This window comes from Telopea speciosissima, chromosome 3, assembly GCF_018873765.1.
Source record: "Telopea speciosissima isolate NSW1024214 ecotype Mountain lineage chromosome 3, Tspe_v1, whole genome shotgun sequence".
Taxonomy (NCBI): Eukaryota; Viridiplantae; Streptophyta; class Magnoliopsida; order Proteales; family Proteaceae; genus Telopea; species Telopea speciosissima.
In genome coordinates this window covers 12757932-12777950 of record NC_057918.1, presented here as the reverse complement: position 1 = coordinate 12777950, position 20019 = coordinate 12757932, and the positions used below count along the sequence as shown (strand labels likewise).

The 20019-nt window shown below is 40.0% G+C and overlaps 1 protein-coding gene across 1 annotated transcript; it reads left to right on the top strand.

Moving 5' to 3' along the window:
- Positions 1-3332: 3332 nt before the first annotated feature.
- On the top strand, positions 3333-4805 carry LOC122654858 (DEAD-box ATP-dependent RNA helicase 21-like). Its single transcript, XM_043849125.1, has 2 exons — positions 3333-3908; positions 4536-4805. The coding sequence occupies exons 1-2, from the start codon at positions 3333-3335 to the stop codon at positions 4803-4805; spliced, it is 846 nt and encodes a 281-aa protein (XP_043705060.1).
- The last annotated feature ends 15214 nt before the right edge of the window (positions 4806-20019 follow it).

Below are 20019 nucleotides of genomic sequence, written 5' to 3'. Positions count from 1 at the left end.
ACCGCAAGCTTTAAAACTCCCTCAAATGGGCACCACAAGTTGTGTGAAATAAAATTATTGTAAATCAGGAATTATGGAATCACAGGCCACATAAAAGTTTGTAAACTAGCTCCAAGAATCTGGTTTCTAGAAGAACCAGATCTCATCCAATTCTTGAACCACACATGTTGGTCTGAACCAGATGAACCAAACCATACCAGTCCTGCATTGTCTATATATAACAGTCTCACGGTCCCACCAGAATGACTCTAAAAAGGACTCCACTATAGACTAATTAGCAACCTTAGGAGTGAGACAATTGATCACCACCTGAGCATCCACAAAAATCATTGAAAAGTTCCAAATTCTACTCCTATAAACATTCATTGGAAATCTAAATAAAACTCCTCTTCATAAAATCTACCTCTACACCCAAAGGGCGAGAGTGTAAAGGTCTGGGACTATGGGGGTCTAACCCTCCCTCCCCGTTTACCCATCTGCGTAGGGAAAGTGATTTCATACATAATATAGAATCCAATGCACATATTAACCCAGAGCCAAATCCACATAACAATAACCTATATTTACCATATAATACCTCTTCTATATATATATCACAAGACAGAACTCTCTTTTGGGCTATTTCGCTACCTAATACAACAACAAAAACATCTCAGCCCAATCCCAATTAAATGGGGTTGGCTACATGGATCCTTGTCCTCCAATCAGCTCTATTCGAGGTCATACTTGATATAAGGCCTAAACTATGCATATCTTTTCTCACCACTTCTCCTAAGGTTATTTTAGGTCTGCCCCTGGCTCTTTTAGTTCCTTCAATCTGAATTAAATCACTCCTCCGTACTGGAGCATCCAAAGGCCTCCGTTGAACATGGCCTGCCACCTCAAACGAATTTCTCGATCAATCAGTTTTCTCTCTTGTCCCTCTTCTCCATTCTCCTTATCCATCTCTTCTCTTCACTCTCTTGGTTCTGGTATTCTAGGGCTCTGCCCTGTTACACGTCCCAAATCTCATTAACGTGAGCAAGGGTAATAAAAGATTTGAAATACTCACCATTACAAGTAAAGATTTAAACCGAACTGGCTCCTCCTGATTACCATTAACTGAACCCTTTTTTCTCCCCTCTTCTCCAATCTCTCTCTCTCAAGAAAACCCTATCCCAACATGCAGGCACCCTCACCCTCATCAACGCCCATACAAAGAGAAACCACATTTATCTATCACCATGATGCATTTTCAGAAATTTTATAAAAAAAAAAGGGGAAAGGTTTCGTACACGGTCGTGTAAACCGTGTACGTGAGAGGGTCTCACAAAAAGTTGGAAAAGTCATAAATACTCACCCATTAATTAATGCCTTGAAACTCCCACCCTCTTACATACACGGTTTACACGACCATGTATGAAACCTTTCCCCAAAAAAAAATATGGGGAAAGGTTTCATACACGGTTGTGTAAACCGTGTATGTGAGAGGGTGGAAGTTTCAATGCATTAATTAATGGGTGACTATTTATGACTTTTTCAATTTTTTGTGAGAGACCCTCTCACGTACACGGTTTACACAACCGTATACGAAATCTTTCCCCTTACAGAACAAAAAGGATTCAACACAAACTAGAAGCATTTAAAAGAATATACGTGCCATAAAACTAAAATGGAAGCATGGCAACCTGGTCAGGTTAGGGTTATTAAAGAGGCAGAGGGTCGGTAGCTGAGCGCCACCTATTACTCATTAAGCCTGTTTAGATGGTTTGCTTAATCCTTAAATATATGGTGAATGTTAATAATTCCAATCTTCTTTTCTCGGCTGAAAAGTTAAAAACACATTAATTTTAATGAGAAGGACGGGGAGATACCCCACCAACAACTCCAAAAGTAATCTCAAGATTAATTCATGCATGAGAGATGGATTCCTCACACTTAACAATAGAATGGTAATCACATTGTAATTAGAAAGTGAAAAACACTATCCGTTCATGCAAAAAGAGAACATATACTGATTATAGATATTAATGCAGCACAAAAAAGAAACATAATTCTTTTGCCAAGAAAACTGTTGTTGCGTGTTGATATACAATGTTGAGCCCCTTACTTAATTTGATATAAAGAGTAAAAGTCAGGCTTCCCTTCTTTTTACCTCCTCTTATGGCATAACACTTGTTATCCAATAATCTCACTGATTCTACAGTGAAAGAGTTCCGTGCTCTCCTGTTGATGCAGCATCAAAGAGCCACATCCGTAAGAAGAAGAAAAAGAAGCTGCCATGAAATTAGGGCTTAATTTGGGAACCGTTGCTTAGGTTTGCATTTTAGTATTTTCCATACTTAGTTTTTATTTCAGCTTATTTGTAAACTTAAATTGAACCGGATCAAACCATGGTTCAATTTAAGTGATTTAATTAAGTCTTTTATTTTTAGTTGTTAGGGACAATTAGGTCTTTTTATTTTAAGTTGTTTTATTAGGTCCCCTCCCATCCACGATTTAGTGAGGGAGTGTTTTGTTTAGATTAGGATTTTGGCCATTGGCCTTTTGTTATAAATATTAAAATTCGTGGGAGGCTACCCCACAGTTGATTAATTAAAAAAACAGAATTTGTGTTGCCACCATTGTTGTTGCTGCTGCTCCTCGTGAGTGTTTGCCTTGTGGTTCTATCAAGAAAGAAAGAGTAGATGGATTTCTTACGACTCCTTGCGCCGTGATGGCCGGGAGGATCCCTAAGTTTGAAGGTGGTTCTATCCTTCTAAGTTCTCAGCTGCTGCCATTAAAGACCTGCAACTTCCAACAAGTTCACCTCTTTCCCGCCTTGTTTCTTCATTAATTTTCATTCAAACACTATCTACAGCCTCCCCCCATTCACTCGATCCTTGCTCTCAGCCCCTTCCCTCCGTCTGAAATCCTAATTCCCTCTTCTCCATTAAAGCTCCACAAACCCTAAAATTTTCACAGCCTAATCTAGCCATCAGAACCAGCCCAAACTTGGTTCGAACCTCCCTCCCACTGTCCCCTACACTTGATCTGAAGCCCTGCCCCAAAATCCCATCCTAAACCCTAATTTCATTCCCTTTTTTTTTCCCCCAAAACCCGAAACCCTAACCCTAACTTTTTTGAAATTTAAATATTCACTCAAACCTAACCAAACCCAGCTCATTAAACTCCCTAAAACCTGCCTAGTTTTATCATATAAACTACATTCTCATTACCCTACCCTAACCCTAGAAATTGACCTAAAACCCTAATTCTGTCCATTCGAACCAGCAACCCCTTTTAAATCATGTTGCTTGGCCTCTAGTAGGATCCTTCTCCTATCTAGAGCTACATAAAGTGGTATCAGAACCATGGATCAGCATGGCAATCCAGTATTGAATCTACCAACCGATCCTATGGTTGCAATGTTAGAACTGTTTCAGAAGCTTGTTGCTGAACAAAGGGCTGCAATTGAAGCCCAGAAGGCTACTGCTGATGCAATCATGACTAGATTGCAACAATTGGAAGAACAAAGAGTCACCCCTGACAGAGAAAGCAACTTACCCATAGATGAAGACAGGTACCAGCTCAATTCGGTGGTACAGAGGCTACCTGACAGAGATGGGGATCCCAGAGATGATTATAGGGGTCACAGAGATGGATCTAGAGATCATAGGGATAGACTTAGAGATGATAGAAACCATTACAGAGATTGTCGGGACAAAACCAGAGGTATCCGTGAGCCTTCCCGAGAATACAAAGATCGACACAGAGGCTACAAAGACAGAGATAGAGAAGAGCAGGACAGAAATAGAGGTCGCCAACCTACTTTTGAGGAGTACATGAGATCCTACTTCACTGGAGACCAAGGTCCTAATCGGTGCCACACTGATAATCAGAAGGTGAAGCTTGAACTGATAGAATTCGATGGTGATCATGACCCTCAGGTATTTTATGATTGGCTTGCTGCCCTAGACAATTATTTTGACTGGTATGATGTGTCTAAAGAGAGGAAGATGAAGCTAGTCTGTACTAAACTTGTTGGACCAGCACGTGAGTGGTGGAGGAACACTGGAAGGGAGATGGACTTTGACGGTACTACACCCCGCACTTGGGAGGACATAAAATACGACCTGAGTAAGAAGTACTTGCCAAGGCACTTTAGGTCTCAGTTACGGGATCAATTCAACTCCCTACGCCAAAGGACCATGACTGTATCTAAGTACATGAAGAAATTTGATACACTTTCTTCTCGCACTAACATTGAAGAGGAGGGCATCCAAATGCTTTCAAGATTCAGGTTGGGTTTGACAAGTGAGATAAATAGAGCAATTGGTGTGGTCGAAGTTACAGACATCCGGGATTGCTTTGAGAAGGCCTTGAAGGCAGAGCAGTTACTGGCTTCAAGCAAGCAGCTGGGTTCTACTTCCAAGCCGAGCTACACCGACGCTAGCACCTCATGACAGGGTCCCTCTATAGGCAGCACCTTTCGCTCTACTGCTCCTCCACATGTTGATGATAAAGGCAAAGCTCCTATGGGACTTAATAAACCCTTCACTTGTTTCTACTGTCAGGAAAAGGGACTTATTGCTAAGGACTGCCCACACAAGAAGAAGACCATCAACGTGGCTGCCAAGGAAGAAGCCCATGATGATGATGATGAAGAAGAGGGCCTAGAAGCCTATCCTGCCGATGATGATGTGGCTAAGGACTATGAAGGCTTGGATAATGATACAAGAGGCATTCATGTGATGATTCAAGAGGCTGCTACCCAGCCGGAAGTCCAGCCTTCTCTGCCCATCAAGGAGCCTGCTGCCTACCTACAGGTTCGAGCCACCTGCTGAGGATGATCTTAAGAGACTTGATCCCGATTTGAATGACCATTCCATGACCTCCAACCATTCATCGGAGATGAATGTTTTCAAGTCGGGGAGAGCTGTTGTAGCATTAAAGAGCCACATCCGTAAGAAGACGAAGAAGAAGCAGCCCTAAAATTAGGGCTTAATTTGGGAGTCGTAGCTTAGGTTTGCATTTTAGTATTTTTCAATACTTAGTATTTTTTTTTATATAGTTTCCATACTTAGTTTTTATTTCAGTTTATTTGTATACTTAATTGAATCGGTTCAAACCATGGTTCAATTTAAGTGATTTAATTAAGTCTTTTATTTTAAGTTGTTAGGGACAATTAGGTCTTTTTATTTTAAGTTGTTTTATTAGGTCCCCACCCCTCCACGATTTAGTGAGTGAGTGTTTTGTTTAGATTAGGATTTTGGCCATTGGCCTTTTGTTATAAATATTAAATTTCGTGGGAGGCTCCCCCACAGTTGATTAATTAAAAAAACAGAATTTGTGCAGCCGCCATTGTTGTTGTTGCTGCTCCTTGTGAGTGTTTGCCTTATGGTTCTATCAAGGAAGAAAGAGTAGGTGGATTTCCTACGACTCCTTGTGCCGTGACGGCCGGGAGGATCCCTAAGGTTGAAGGTGGTTCTATCCTTCTAAGTTCTCAGCTACTGCCATTAAAGACCTGCAACTTCCAGTAAGTTCACCTCTGTCCAACCTTGTTTCTTCATTAATTTTCATTCAAACATTATCTACAGCCTCCCCCTATCACCCTCTTCACTCGATCTTTGCTCTCAGCCCCTTCCCTCCATCCGAAACCCTAATTCCCTCTTCCTCCATTAAAGCTCCACAAACCCTAAAATTTCCACAGCCTAATCTAGCCATCAGAACCAGCCCAAACTCGGTTCGAACCTCCCTCCCACTATCTCCTACACTCGATCCAAAGCCCTGCCTCAAAATCCCATCCTAAACCCTAATTTCATTCCCTTTTCTATTTCCCAAAACCCGAAACCCTAACCCTAAATTTTCTGAAATTTAAAATTTCACTCAAACCTAACCAAACCTAGCTCATTAAACTCTCTAAAACCTGCCTAGTTTTATCATATAAACTACTTTCTCATTACCCTATCCTAACCCTAGAAATTGACCTAAAACCCTAATTCTGCCCATTCTTTAGCAAATCTACCCATAAGTCTGCCATTCACATAACATGTTCCCTTTTACTTGAACAAAGACACCACAAAGATAAGGGAGCTTACCCTAAGTACAAAAAATCCACTAGTTTCATTAACTTTGGAGTTTTTGGTATTCTTGACAAAACTGATTTACCTTCTTATATACCATTTCTTTTTTTTTTTTCTCAGGATATTTATTTTATAGAACATGCATATCCTATTCCCTGTTGCAAACAATCCCAAATGTTAGAATTTGTTGCTTCCTTTATCTCCTCTTGCCGAAGAGTGAATAGAAGAATTACTTGGCATGGCATTTCAACCATTCACTAATATTTGAGGCTTATAGGATTAGCATAAAAAACCATAAGCATAAACTGTAAGTTTCTCAAAGTTCTAACTTGGGACATACCAATGCCAATTGTTGTGGTTAGGTTTAGTGCATAGGTGAGTGCATTTTACTGTCAAAATTTTTGCCATAGCTCGTCTAATTATTATACATATGATATAACAAACTGTAACATTACTGCCAAATTAGTTAATATGCATAGGCAATAGAAAATGCATGTGCAATTCTCAAAACATATGGATGTACTTTACAACAAAAATATGGCCACCCCAACCAAATAAACATACACTTTCACTGTGATACCAGGTACACTTTCCTCCAAGCCATCCCTAAACAGTTGGGCCCTTTTTTCAAATGATTCATGTTCCATGCTAAGAAAGAGTAAATGCTAACATAAGTTTATAATTAAAACAAGTATATTAAAAGAACTTTTGTTCATGACATGAAACAGAAAAACCATAATGGCAAATAGCAACCAGACAAGGTGAGCGTTATTAAAACATTTTATAGGACAAAGCTCCCAAGTAATAAAATTTATAGGGGATAGAAACCGATTAAAACAACGGCAAATCAAAAGAATTGATCTGAAAATTGAGCAGTATTTTTAAAATGTTTTTAAATTTGGGACGGACACCCCAATGCCCGGATGGTGCGGATGGTGTCTCAACAATCCGAAGAAGAAGGGACAGCAGGGACAACTATCAGCAAATGGAAGACATTTAAGCAAAAATTGACAAATGGAAGACTTCCTCAATAATCCAATAAAAAAACTCCGAAGACCCACTAACCACGTAATATACACCAACAAAGAAGTTAAAAGAGAAAAGGTACAGAGAATGTTACCAGTGCTCAATAATAGTTGTTTTCCAGACAGAAGTCTCTTCCATCCGAACAATTATAACCTCTTAACCTCGACTCTCTTTCATCTTTGACTGCTCCGTTATCTTCAATCTTTTATTACTCATGTCAGGTGGTAAAATCATCAAAATCGAAACCTCAACTTCCATAATAGAAGCGTTCGTTGAGGATCTGATAAACTGGTGATTTTTCGATAAAATTAGAAAATTCGACGGAATATTTGCTTTAGGTTTGCTTTTTCTCTCCATCAATCCTCACTTGGAGAGAAAAATAGAAATCAAAGCAAATGTTCCGTCGAATTCTCTAATTTTGCCGGAGAATCGTCAATTTATCAAATCCTCAGCGAAGGCTTCTACTATGAAAATTGAGGCTTCGATTTTCAATGATTTTACCACCGACATGAGTAATAAAGACTGAAGATAACGGAACAGTCAAAACAAAAGAGAGTCGAGGCTTCGGTTCCTTTTTCTCTCCATCAATCTTCCCTCACTTCTCCTTGTCAAAAAACAAAACTCCTCACTCACGTCCAGGTTTCTTTACAAGCAAGCTAAGGAAATGTTCTGACACGCAAACCAAAGCAAATGAATCGTTGTTCTGACTTCGTGTCTCAGGCCCAGTCCTCTTTATACAAGTGGACCTTAAGAGGATAAATTTCCCATTAAACCCCGTTTAATTCCGGTTCCAACCATTTTCCCGCACTTTTTTCCTTGGTTTAGCTTTAAAATAACATTTTTTAATTTGTAAGTGAGGTATGTGTGGGAATGTGGCCCGCCAGTTTTGACACGTGGGACATTACAGCCATTCGATGTATTGATTTTTATTAGGATATATTTAGTTTTAGTTTGACAAAGGTAGACCATTTTTTTTTTGAGTACGAAACACCGCGTTTTGTACTTTTGTTCATACATAGTATGGGAGGATGAATGTTATAAGAGAAGTTTTAGAGGCTGGATCAGGTTCTCATACGAAAAATTATCTGCTCCATTTTTTGGTCGGTCCACTTTTTCAAGTCCCTCTAATAAGGGGATGGATCCCACCCGGGCAGGGGGTAGGGTGGTCATGCACCCTCTATTAGAGGGACTTGAGGAAATGAATTGGGCAGGGGAATGAAACAGATAAAGATTCGTTCTCATACGGAAATCATTCTCGTATGTTTGCAGCCATCCACATGGAATCCATAAGAGAGCCATTTTTGTACGCTATTATAGTAGGCATCCAAATCTGCATTCCCATCCCCATCTGAATCCGATGAGACATTGGTCTCAGTTGAACCAAACTCTCGAACCCGTCCAAAATTGTTTGTCAGATTGTTTTATCTTATTATCGAAAAATTGTGGTCTCTCTCTCTCTCATGCAGCCCCTACAGCTAGCTGCAGGCGTACGAGAATGATTTAGAGACGGAATAAGTCTCTGGCCATGACCTAGATCAACCAATTCTATCCCAATCCATCCATTTTTATTCTATCACCTATGAATCAGTGATTTTTAGGATTTGGATCCTTTGTTGCCACTTGCCCGTGCGGCCGGCGTGCAGCCTCACATAGGCAAGGGCAAAATGATTGTCCTACCCACTGCCCGAGCACACTACCCGAGGTGGATCTACGTCCTATTTGTGTGAGGCTACCCGCGCGGCCTCACGGGCAGGCGGCAATAGAGGATTCCAATCCGTGATTTTAATGAATACAAATTGAAAAAACAAAAAACCTACAACTCTCTCTCCTACTTTGGATCTTTATCGCCTACGATTCCCTATCCGGTATGGTTCCTATTGTTCTCTAACAATGGGAGGCAAAATGACCATTCCACCCCTGACCAAAAACTCTGCCCCAGTGGGGTCCATCCCCCTCTTATTAGGGAACTTTATCCCCTAAGGTTCGCTGACTGGTATGGTTGTGTGCTTCTTCTCATAGGAGGGGCTGAAATGACCATTCCACCCCGATCAAACACACTGCCCAAGGTGGGGTCCACCCCCTTTTATTAGAGACACTAGGGAATCGTACTGGACAGGGGAACCGCAGGTGATAAAAATTCTCTTATTAGAGGCACTAGGGAACCGTACCGGGCAGGAACCATAGACCAAACACAGTATTTTTAGCTAGTAATCTGTATTGATCTGATGATACGAATAGGGTAGCTCCTGTGACCAAGCATCGACCTCTTGCCCTACAAAAATAATAAAATAAATATTGGGGTGTAGTATCGGTGGTATCGATAGGAATCAACCGATGTAGTAGATTCGAAAGTTACTAAACCCACGCAGGTTTTAGAACATGGAATGAGGGATGCAATCGGCCATTGGCGATTTTAATCCGGTCAGATTGGAATCAGCCTGAATTGGTGCTCACGAACCCTAGGATCAGTTCTCATTTAAAAAAAAAAGGGAATTTTTAGGGTTTTGAATGTGAATCCTGAAAACTATGATCGATCACAACCGATTCACCGATTCGATTCCTGATTCTTAAAACCCAACCCCTGGATCTCTCTTTTCTCTCTCCTTCAATTCTTTTGGAAGGCTCGCCTTCAGAACATTTTTATTTTGGAAAAATCACAACATGGTTATACGTGTGCACCATGAATAGGAAAGGAGCATTGCAGGAATCGGGTGGAGCAGCTGCTCCGTTTCACGATATGGGAATCGGGTCGAAATAGGTTGATTTCGATGGCTAGAAAACGAAAATCTCAAGAGAATCGCAGCCAAAGCATGATGTAAACGGCGGCAAGTTCATTCGTTTTCAGAGAAGGTTTGGATAAATATTGTGAGAGACTGAGAGGTGAAATGTGAAATGTGAAATGTGAAATGTGAAATTAAAGAGTTGAAATTGTGGGAGGATGATATTTTGTCCTTCTGTATTTATAAGGGATGACACGATTTTTGGAATCCGAGTTAACATGGAAAGTTGTGTGGCCCATGTTAGTTCACATGCGAAGACCATCCTGAAGGTCCCTTAACTCTGCTTCGGTATTGGAGCAAATGTCATAGAAATTTGCACAGGTCATAAGAAAATTACCATTCTCGTCGTCACAGATAATTCCACCACCTCTACTCAAACTTGGATTTCCTTTGCTAGTCCCATCAACATTAATTGTAATTACATTGAATGGAGGGCACCAATAAATCGGATGACGCACGTTATACTTGAAAGAGAGGGACTTGATTTTCAGATTTTTTTAAGACCAACTCATCTTTCATGTTGGCGACCCTGTAAGAGAAAGAGGGGAGCGGGACTTCTTGAATCCAAAGTAAAATCTTCCCAATTAGCATATTCGTCGAGCGCATACCATTATCATGCCTCAGATTATTCCTCCCCTGCCAAAGCTCCCATATGATAAAAGAAGGAATAATCCTGATAATGAATTTAAGAACATTGTTGAAGGAACCCTTGGATTGCCAAAAAAATAATTCTAGACTCCACCTCTTGAGTGGGGATAATCTGAATATCAAAAAGGTTACCAAAAAACTCCCATACCTTAGCAGCCGTATTCCCAAATGCCAGAATGTGGGTCGAGGATTCCCGCCTAAGATGCTTACAACAAACACATTTGGAAGTCAACTGAACCCCTGCCTGCATAACCGAGTCATTGGTAGCTATACTACCATTTAGAACTTGCCAAGTGAAGCAACCGATCTTAGTGAGAACCATCCCATTCCTGATCCATTTAGCATAAGTAACTCCAGGATGAGTGACATGGATCAAATTCCAAGCAGATTTGAGCGAAAATAAACCATTGCTAGCCAGGGACCAAACAAAGCGATCCTCTCTAGCTGAGAGTTGCACATTACTGTTGGAAACCCTTTCATGGACTTGGGCATTATCAATCCTATCCATCAATGTTTGGTCCCAAGTTCCGTCCACATGCAGAACGTCCTTGACTCTCAAGTCCTAGTTAACATGAAAAGCCCCATCAATGAAGTCAATCAAAGGGCCCTCATCACTCCAATTATCAAGCCAGAACAAAACGTTGCCCCTGCCCAACCAACCATTTAGAATTAACAAGAAATAAATCTCTAAGGGCCAAAGAGAATTTCCAAGTTTTTGAACCAGCAACAATTGGTTGGGCCAAAGCAACATGGTCGCCCCTTAGAAATTTAGCTCTAAAGAAAGAGCTCCACCCTCAGGGTTGAAAACTCCAACCAAGGCCTTGTTTGGGCTCAGGGCGGATGGGCTCAAGCCGACAGGGCCAAACTTACACCCCTAAAAAGCGAACAACCTTTTCACCCTCCTCTTCTCTCTCTCTCAAATTTTCCATCAATCCCCTCCCATTGTGTCATAACCTATCGCGGGCCTTGGTGCAATGGTTAAAGTTGCTCCATTGTGACCAAGAGGTCACGAGTTTGAGTTGGAAGCAACCTCTCTGCGACAGCAGGGGTAAGGCTGCATACATTATGACCCTCCCCAGACCCCGCATCAAGAGTTGTGGCATGACTTATCCACGGATTCGAACTCTTTTCTTTTAATTGTGTTTCTGAATCTTACAATTTAAACAATTTTCCTTGATAAAAAATTGAAAGTCTGCATAGAATTGTCATTTTCTTTTCATGACTAAATGGATCTGCCATTTTTAACCTCAATTCATGGATATAGTAAGCTTATCATGTATTATTTTACTCACAATGCATATCTCAACCAATTATAATAATTGTAATCAAATTAAGCGAATAGATTTTTCCAGTCATGTTACCAGCTCTAGGACAAGATTATGTTTTGAAAGAAAACAAATGCACAAAGAAACAGGGGAAGAGCTGCAAAATCCAAAAAAGCAGGGGAAAAGCTGCAAGGGTACAAAATCCAAAGAAGCAAATTACATTAGTCAAGAACTTCACATTCCTTCATCTTTAAACTTTTACCTGAATCTTAAGATGCCGTTTCATTAATCTCCCCACAAAGAATCATATGGTCTTCCATTGAGGAATTAATGATGCACAATAGATTGCTTAGAAGAAAATCGAAGGACTACTGGTCGTACAAAACATTGAATATTCTTGAGAAGATAAACTTTTGTTCACAATAGTTTATGAAACTGTTGTAGGCACATACCAAATGGAAGAGTGAAACGTAGAAGAACTAAGAAAGAGGGAGAGAACTTACCCTGTATGGAATCTTTGATCGGGAATCTAGTTTGCCACTTGGCAAGGTTGATGAAATTGAAATTTTGCAGACAAGTAGACATCAGGATCCATGCTAATATGTTAAGTCATAAGATGCAACACAACCTCTCTATCTATTAAGAGGTGAATGCTCTCTTTCTCAGTCCACCTTTGATGATGAGTTGTGCACAATAATCAATTGACTTCCCCATCCAGGTGCATTGCAATGATCCAATGTGAAAGCTCCGAAGACCAATGGCAACATCCCCTGGACTCAGGTAGAATTAAAATAAAGTGTTTCTGGTGGGTCCCCCTGAGTTTTATTCCAATGCAAGTCCTCCCCAGGCAGCCATAACTGGTGGGCACCCAATCAGAGACATTAATTTCATTCATTGAGAATAGCAGGCGACATTCAACTCAACAGTTCATTCTTCAGATGCATTTCAAAATCTGACAACCCCAAGAAGGGGTTAGCTCAGCTGGCAAGGACCATGCCTCCCTCAGCAAGCAAGCAAGCAGAGTTTCTGTCTGAGTTCACTATTCTTCAGCCCACCCCCACCCTCTCCTTTGGGGCCACAAGCAGAGGAACCGTGCCACAACTTTTTGTTCTCTGCTTCTGTTAAAACTGACAATATCTTGGAGCCTCCAAAAATCTCCTTTTTCTTCACCTTGGTTGGATAGAATGTTTAAGCCATAAACCCCCTTGATCTTCTCACATTCAGAATATTGGCATTCGCAAGGTACATCACAGACTAGTAATTCAGCAAATTTTCCATCTTTTCTTTTTATTTGAGGAATTGCATCCTTTAGTGAGAATGAAAATATGATAATACAATAATATCAATCACAAAAGCTAACCACCATGAAAAATGTAAAATGTCGTGCGGTGATGGAAATGAATCCATAGAGCACATCATTCTCCTCTGCCCCTATGCGAGATCAGTTTGATTTGGATCCTCCCTAACTCATTGTATTCCGGAGAATGCTAATGTCTCTATTCATTCTTGGATTCGGCAATGGTGTTCCTTGTGCTCCCATGATAAAAATGCAGTTAGGAGGAGTTTCAGTGAACCCACATTCCTATGTTGGTCTTTATGGCTTTCAAGGAATGAGTTGATCTTTAATAAGGTGTCTCAGCCCCCCTTCTGAAGTGATATATGCGGCGGACAAGCTCTTTAGAGAATTCTGGAATGTGCAACCATCCCCTCTAAACAGCCTCAGGTTCCTTCCTCCAGAGATGGTGATCATCAGAGGCAGTGGTCTCCGCCTCCTCAAGGAGTTATTAGAAAATCAATACTGATGCGTCTTTTGTCTGTGAGAACTCATTTGGAGGTTGGAGCTTTATAGGTAGGGATCACCAAGGATCTCCAGTTTTCTCAGTTTCAGAGCTTGCTTATATGCCTTGAATCCTCTGTGGGGAAGCTGAAGCAATAAGATCTGCTGTCTTATTTGGTCTGGAAGAAGTCTTCCTTTACTTTATAGTAGAATCGGACTCTAAGGAGGTGATCCAAGCTCTCTCTCACCCTGGAGATACTTCCCCTCTTGACACCTTCCCGATTGTTGCTGATATTAAGTATCCTTGTACCCCTCCTATTGAATGCTATTTTGTTCATGTTTCTAGGTGTTAATGGCATTGCCGACACTCTAGCCAAGAAAGACTCGTCCTCTCAGTTTAGGACAATCTAGCCTCATTCCACTCCTTGGCTTCCTCACCTCTGTCAAGAAGAAGCCTGGGCTACTAACCGATCCCCCTATGAATAAATTCCAACCCATCCAGAACAACCCCCCACAGAAAAAGTGCAGGAAATGATGCACATAGACCCAAGGTTTAAAATTTTGGAGTCAGTCTCCATCGATTCCAATTCAAATCATTTGGGAATCGGCCAAAACTGAGTCAGATTCAGTAACCAAAGAAGTGGGGTTAAATTGAGATTGGCATCAGTGGATTCTGAGTCAAATCAACTGAATCTGCTAATTTCAATCCAAATTTTGAAACACTGCATAGACCCTCACAGGAGTCAAAACAACACTTTTGCCCAGTGTCTATTGTAGAGTTTGAGTACCAAGGCCCACAAGAAAACAAGATAACTATACGGTTAATATGAGAAGCCACGGATCTATAATGATTCACAGATGTAAGCTTCAGCTGGAAAATGAATGATTGTCCCTAAATTTTTCCTTTGTGAACTCTTTTCATTGACTACAAGTCGTAACTGATCTTTCTTTTCTCCCTCAGAATTCATAACTAGTTCATGACTGTTCCATACTTTTCCTATTGCAATAGGTCTTCCTTTCTCTTCCCTCATAATCCATAATTGAATCCCAAAAATAAAAAATAAGTCAAAAGAGCCTAAGTTCTTGATCAAACCATGAAACAAGGACATGACTTCCACTACTTGCGAGTTGCTGTGTCTTGGATAATGTATCGGTTCTCCAGTTCTTAGCAAATCATAGAGCTAGATAAGTAAGCATCAAGTTTCAAGTTTGAGCTTCATTTTCCATACAATATTAAGAGATAGCTTTAATTACCTATGGATGAGAATTTAAAGAAAGTCATGATTCAACCCATTTCTACCGAAGTTATAAGATTAAGCACTGAACTCACAAGCACAAAGATGAACACTAAAATCACAAGCACAAAGAAATGCCCAACTCCAAGACAAAATCAAGTTAAAAAACTTAAAAATATCACTAGTGAATTTAAAAAAAAAAACTACATACTACACAAAAATAACACTAAACTCACAAGGCACAAAGAAATGCCAACTCCAAGACAAAATCAAGTTAAAAAACTTGAAAATATCACTAGTGAAATTATTAAAAAAAAAAGAGTAAATTACTCCCCCCTCCCCTCGATTATGCTCTAATGACAAACCCCTCCCCTGGGTTTTGAGTAATGACTCTCCCCTCCCCTGCATTCCCAAGATTCTATCAACCGTACCCATTCCGTTAAAAAAGACTGTTAAGTGATGACATCATCTTAAATATATTCAATAAAACCCCAAAATGCCCATATATTTGTGAGATTCCAATAATTCCCTCTAACCATATCAAAACCCTAAAAACATCTCTAGGAAACGCCGCCGCCACCACGGCTGTATCCACCACCACTTTCACTTCCGTAGCCACCGCCGCCACCATGAAAGAACCTTGCATAGGATTAGGAAACGTCGACGTTGTTAATGAGAATGCCAACATCCAGACCTTCAATGGCTTCCCGAATCTGACGTATCTCCTCGGAAAGGTCATCGGAGAAATAAACCACCACATTCTTGATCTGGGTGTTCCCAACGAAGAAGAATTATGGTGAATTTCGACAAACAGAAGAGACCCAGAAAAGATAAGAAAGGAGAAACGATTAAGATCGTCTGAGTGGAGGTGAAGTGAAGTGAGGAAGATGGGTTTCATTTTTGGGAGTCTTGGAAAGGGAGTGGGTCACGGTGATGAGGTGAAGTGAGGAAGATAGTTTAAGTCACTCCAATCACAACTGGAAGCTAAGCCCTACTTTATGTTACTCCAATATCATAACTCTCTCTCTTTCTTCCTTCGCAACCAGCTATTGAATTGCCTCTTTAATTAAGGATTCCGTTTCTGTATAATCTTCAGGTTTCTGTTTGATATTCCACAAGTCTACTTCAAGGCTACTTCTTCAATTCTGATTTTTGTGAATCTGGTTTCAGTCATTGCTTTAATTGCACATATTATTGTTTAATCACTAGATCATTGTTTTGAGCCCTTAAATCACTGCTACCAATTTCTGTTTTCCATCTGGGTTTTCAAGTTTCCTAACTCCAACAGGAAACCTCAATATGTCTCAAATCAGCCACTGCATTGTAATCAAATTTTACTCTCATATTATCCCTGTTAATTAGACCGTATCGACCAGGTTCAGCCCCAACCAGATTTGTTCCGACTATCAACTTTCTCTAATCTGGTTCTAATTCCTAACCCTGTGGTTCTGGAATTCTTCTATGCTGCCCTATGAAAGAGAATTCCATCTATAAAGACTACAGAGTGATCTGCAATTGAGGAATAAATAAGAAAAAAAAAGACCCTATAAAGAATCTAATCTGGGTTTGTTCGAATTAGATAGGATTTGTTGAGATTAGTAAAGATTTGACAAGAAACAGAGACTGATAACATAAAATCCTCAATGGTCATCTGAAAGTAGGAAGAGGAGAGACGATGAGTTATGGATCGGTAGTGTTCCTTTTAAATGGGTAGGGATGATCAATTTATAATGAAAATTGATTTTATATCTTCTATTTTTGAATCAACCGATTGGGGGCAAAGTTGCAGACAGAGTTGCAGGAGGAAGAAGAAGAAGGGGGTCAGAGGGTAATATAGTCTTTCTATAACACTTAACAGCCCTTTTTAACGGAATGGGTACAGTTGATAGAATCTAAGGAATGCAGGGGAGGGGAGAGTCATTACCCAAAACCCAGGGGAGGGGTTTGTCATTAGAGCATAATCGAGGGGAGGGGGGAGTAATTTACTCAAAAAAAAACTACATAGGTTTTAGGTTTGGGGAAGGGGTTGGGATCAAGTGATAAGGGCACTAAGGTCAATTCAACCCCTTTCTTTTCACCAATTTACTACGAAAATTATAAGATTAAACACCGAACTCACAAGTACAAAGAAATGTCACTCTAAGACAAAATCAAGTTGAAAAACTTGAAAATATCACTAGTAAATCAAGTTTAAAAACTTGAAATATCACTACTGAAATAAATAAAAAAGGGTTAATTTTTGATTAATTTTGAAATTCTGAAATTTCTAGGGTTTAGGTTTGGGTTTTAGGAAAACAGAGTGTTTTAAGGGGAAGGGGTTGGGATTGAGTGATTAATATGACAGAGTTATGCTGGAATGACATGTTAGGGTTTTGGAATTATGAAGGGGATTAGGGCTTTAACGGTAACAATGAGCTGGAGAGAGGTGTTTAATGAGGTTGTGGCTGTAATATGGCCGGTAATATGAGGGAAGAAAGCTGTTAAAGGTAGAGGCTAGAGATAATACCCCACTGCCCAGTGTTGGTAACTCGGCTCATGAGGCTATCTCATTTGAGTCTGTTCGTCGAACTCGACACCTCCTCATGGTGTTGATGATATTGGGGCTAATTTGAGGTTACTCCCCTTTCTTGTTCAAAGGGCTATAGATTGATAACTGCCTCATACGACGCTTTACCTCATGTGAAACTGCCTGATAATTTCATGTGAAACTGCCTGATAATTTGGATGTTTGAGAGGATTTAGAAGAAGAGGCTCGGCCGAAGCAATATCAGCCATATCAAAACTGTGTTACCGCTTGAACCCTTGTCGGAAGGTTGGAGGGAAGAAAAACGGAAACATAGAACGGCCTAGGGAAGATGAGTAAAATATGGGGGGAAATCAAGGGGATTTAAAGAGCGGGTTAGTACCATCGAGGGAGAAAAAAAAAATTTTGAGAAATGCAAACGGCAAGAGATCGACGGCTGGGGGATCTGACAATCGGAGCGTCCATATTTCACTGTAAGGGGTTCACACAGATCGCTGGCGTGGAAAAAGAGAGTCCGCCTACTTCCACTTCGGATTCGGTTTCTCTGCAGTCTCCAGCGCAGCACGGGTTAACGACATGTGGACTCAGCTACATCGAACGGCTTGAATTTATTTTCCCCAAAATAACAGGTTTAAACGAAGTTTTCCATTTTCCCTGGTCTCGCCCTCGTTCGAATCATCTCCACCTGCGACGACTTCGAAGCCATCCCTGCGACTGACTGTTTCCTCTGCTGCACCCTCTCCTGTTCGATAAGAACCTGCACTTTGGTGGGTTTTGATCTGTTTTTTTTTCTTCCATATTTGAGGCTACCTGCTAACTTGCGATTTGTACGTACCCTGGTTTTGATCTGTTTGGTTCCATTTAAGCATCACATGTAAACTAAACCAAAGCAACTTGATATGGAAATACTTAAAAAGAAGGAAATAAATAATAGGAAATGAGAAAAAGAAGAACAATGTGAAGTAAGAAGGGAGTTTCTACGAAAAGGTTGGGCCTTGAAATAAGTCCATCAAATCCTCAGGCCTGAACAGGTCTAATCCCAAGCATGATCAAAAAGAAAATCTTCAAAGAACAAGAAAGAGAGCAATGGAAACAAAAATCATATGAGTGGAAAAAAACTGTAAAGACTTTGGTCTGCTACTGAACTGAGAGAAAGATAAGGGAATACTTACCACAAAAATTAAAAAAGAACTTAGATTGATGTCCTCTATCTCTGTTCTCTCTAAATGAGGAGGCTCTTAAGTTGGTAATTTTCTACTGCAACCAGTAGTACTACTAGATGACTGTGCTTCCATGTTACTGAGAGATTCATGAAAGAAGGAGTAATGAAAATCAACAATTTCTTTCATATATAAATGCTTTACCTCCTTGTTTTTGTCTATCTTGGAAAAATTTAACATCAATGTTTGCATTTCATTAAAAATTATCTTGCTTGTTTCTACATTTCCACTCCATTTCTTAGTGCATATACTCCTATCCAGATATTGAAATTTTATGTTCTCCTTTGCAGAAGATAAGTCAGCTCTCGCAACAAATTGCTCAAATGAATGAAATATTATCAGAGCCTGTCACAGAGTCCCTGTACTCAGGAAGGGCTGATTGATCGATCCTATACAGTTTCACAAACAGGGTGGGGTTTTCAGTGTTGATTATCCAGTCTCTATTGTAATTGGAAGATCTGAGCTACAAAATCAGCTTATTCATTGAAAATGAAGAAAAATGAGCGATAAAATTAATTTTGTCTGGGTGTCTGTTTTTCTTAGTATTTTTCAAGCTCAATGTCATCTGAGTCTAAAATTTGACATGTGAACAGTCCAATTCATTTTCCAGAAATTCAATGATCGGTTTTGCCACATCAGCCTTCTATGCGGTAAACATATAGAACTTGTCGTTCATCTATTCCATATTGGTGAACCCATCCATAAAAGTAACCAAGCAGACGATTGCTTGTGTTTCCGTTTCTTTCTTGAAGGGAGTAAGTAGTCCAGCTTCATTCATCATAAGATGCAACACAGCCTCTCTTATTACGAAGATGAATGTTTTCTTTCTCAATCCACCTTTGATGAGTTGCACAATCAAGAACTTCCCCGACTAAGATGCATTGCAATGATCCCATTGGAAAGCTTTGACGACGACCAATGGCAACAACACTCGAGATGGAATTAAAATAAGGGTTTTCTTTCCAGGTAAACATCTCATTTGTACAATTTCAACAAAAAATGATTAGAAAAAAAAGCTAAAATTAGATAAGATTCCATTTTGTATCTTATATTCATATCCATTTGGTGGCATTTTGATAATTTTATTAAAACTTTGAATCAGAGTTTGAGAAAGTTTTCTTGCTTACTTTGGACTAAACTTTGGCCATAAATAAACCTATCATGCTTGATCTCGGAAGCCACATTCAGAATAATTGGCATTCGTAAGGTACATCACAGACTAGCAATTCAGTTATTCTTCCATCTTTTCTTTTTATTTGAGGAATATCATCCTTTCTTGAGAATGAAAATATGATAATATAATAGTCTCAATCACAGAAGCTAACAACCTTGAAAAATGTAAAATATAACCTTATAACAACCCATGCAGAACAACCACCACCCACAAAAGAGTGCAGGGAGTGCTGCACATAGACCCAAGGTTTAAAAATTCGTAATCAGTCTCCATCAATTCCGATTCAAATCATCCGGGAATGGCTAAAACTGTGTCAGATTCAGTAT

Coding starts and splice junctions, on each gene's coding strand:
- LOC122654858 (XM_043849125.1), top strand. CDS start 3,333: ATGGATCAGCATGGCAATCCAGTATTGAATCTACCAACCGATCCTATG. Junction 3,909..4,535: donor ATGGTGATCATGACCCTCAG/GTATTTTATGAT, acceptor TTCTACTGTCAG/GAAAAGGGACTTATTGCTAA.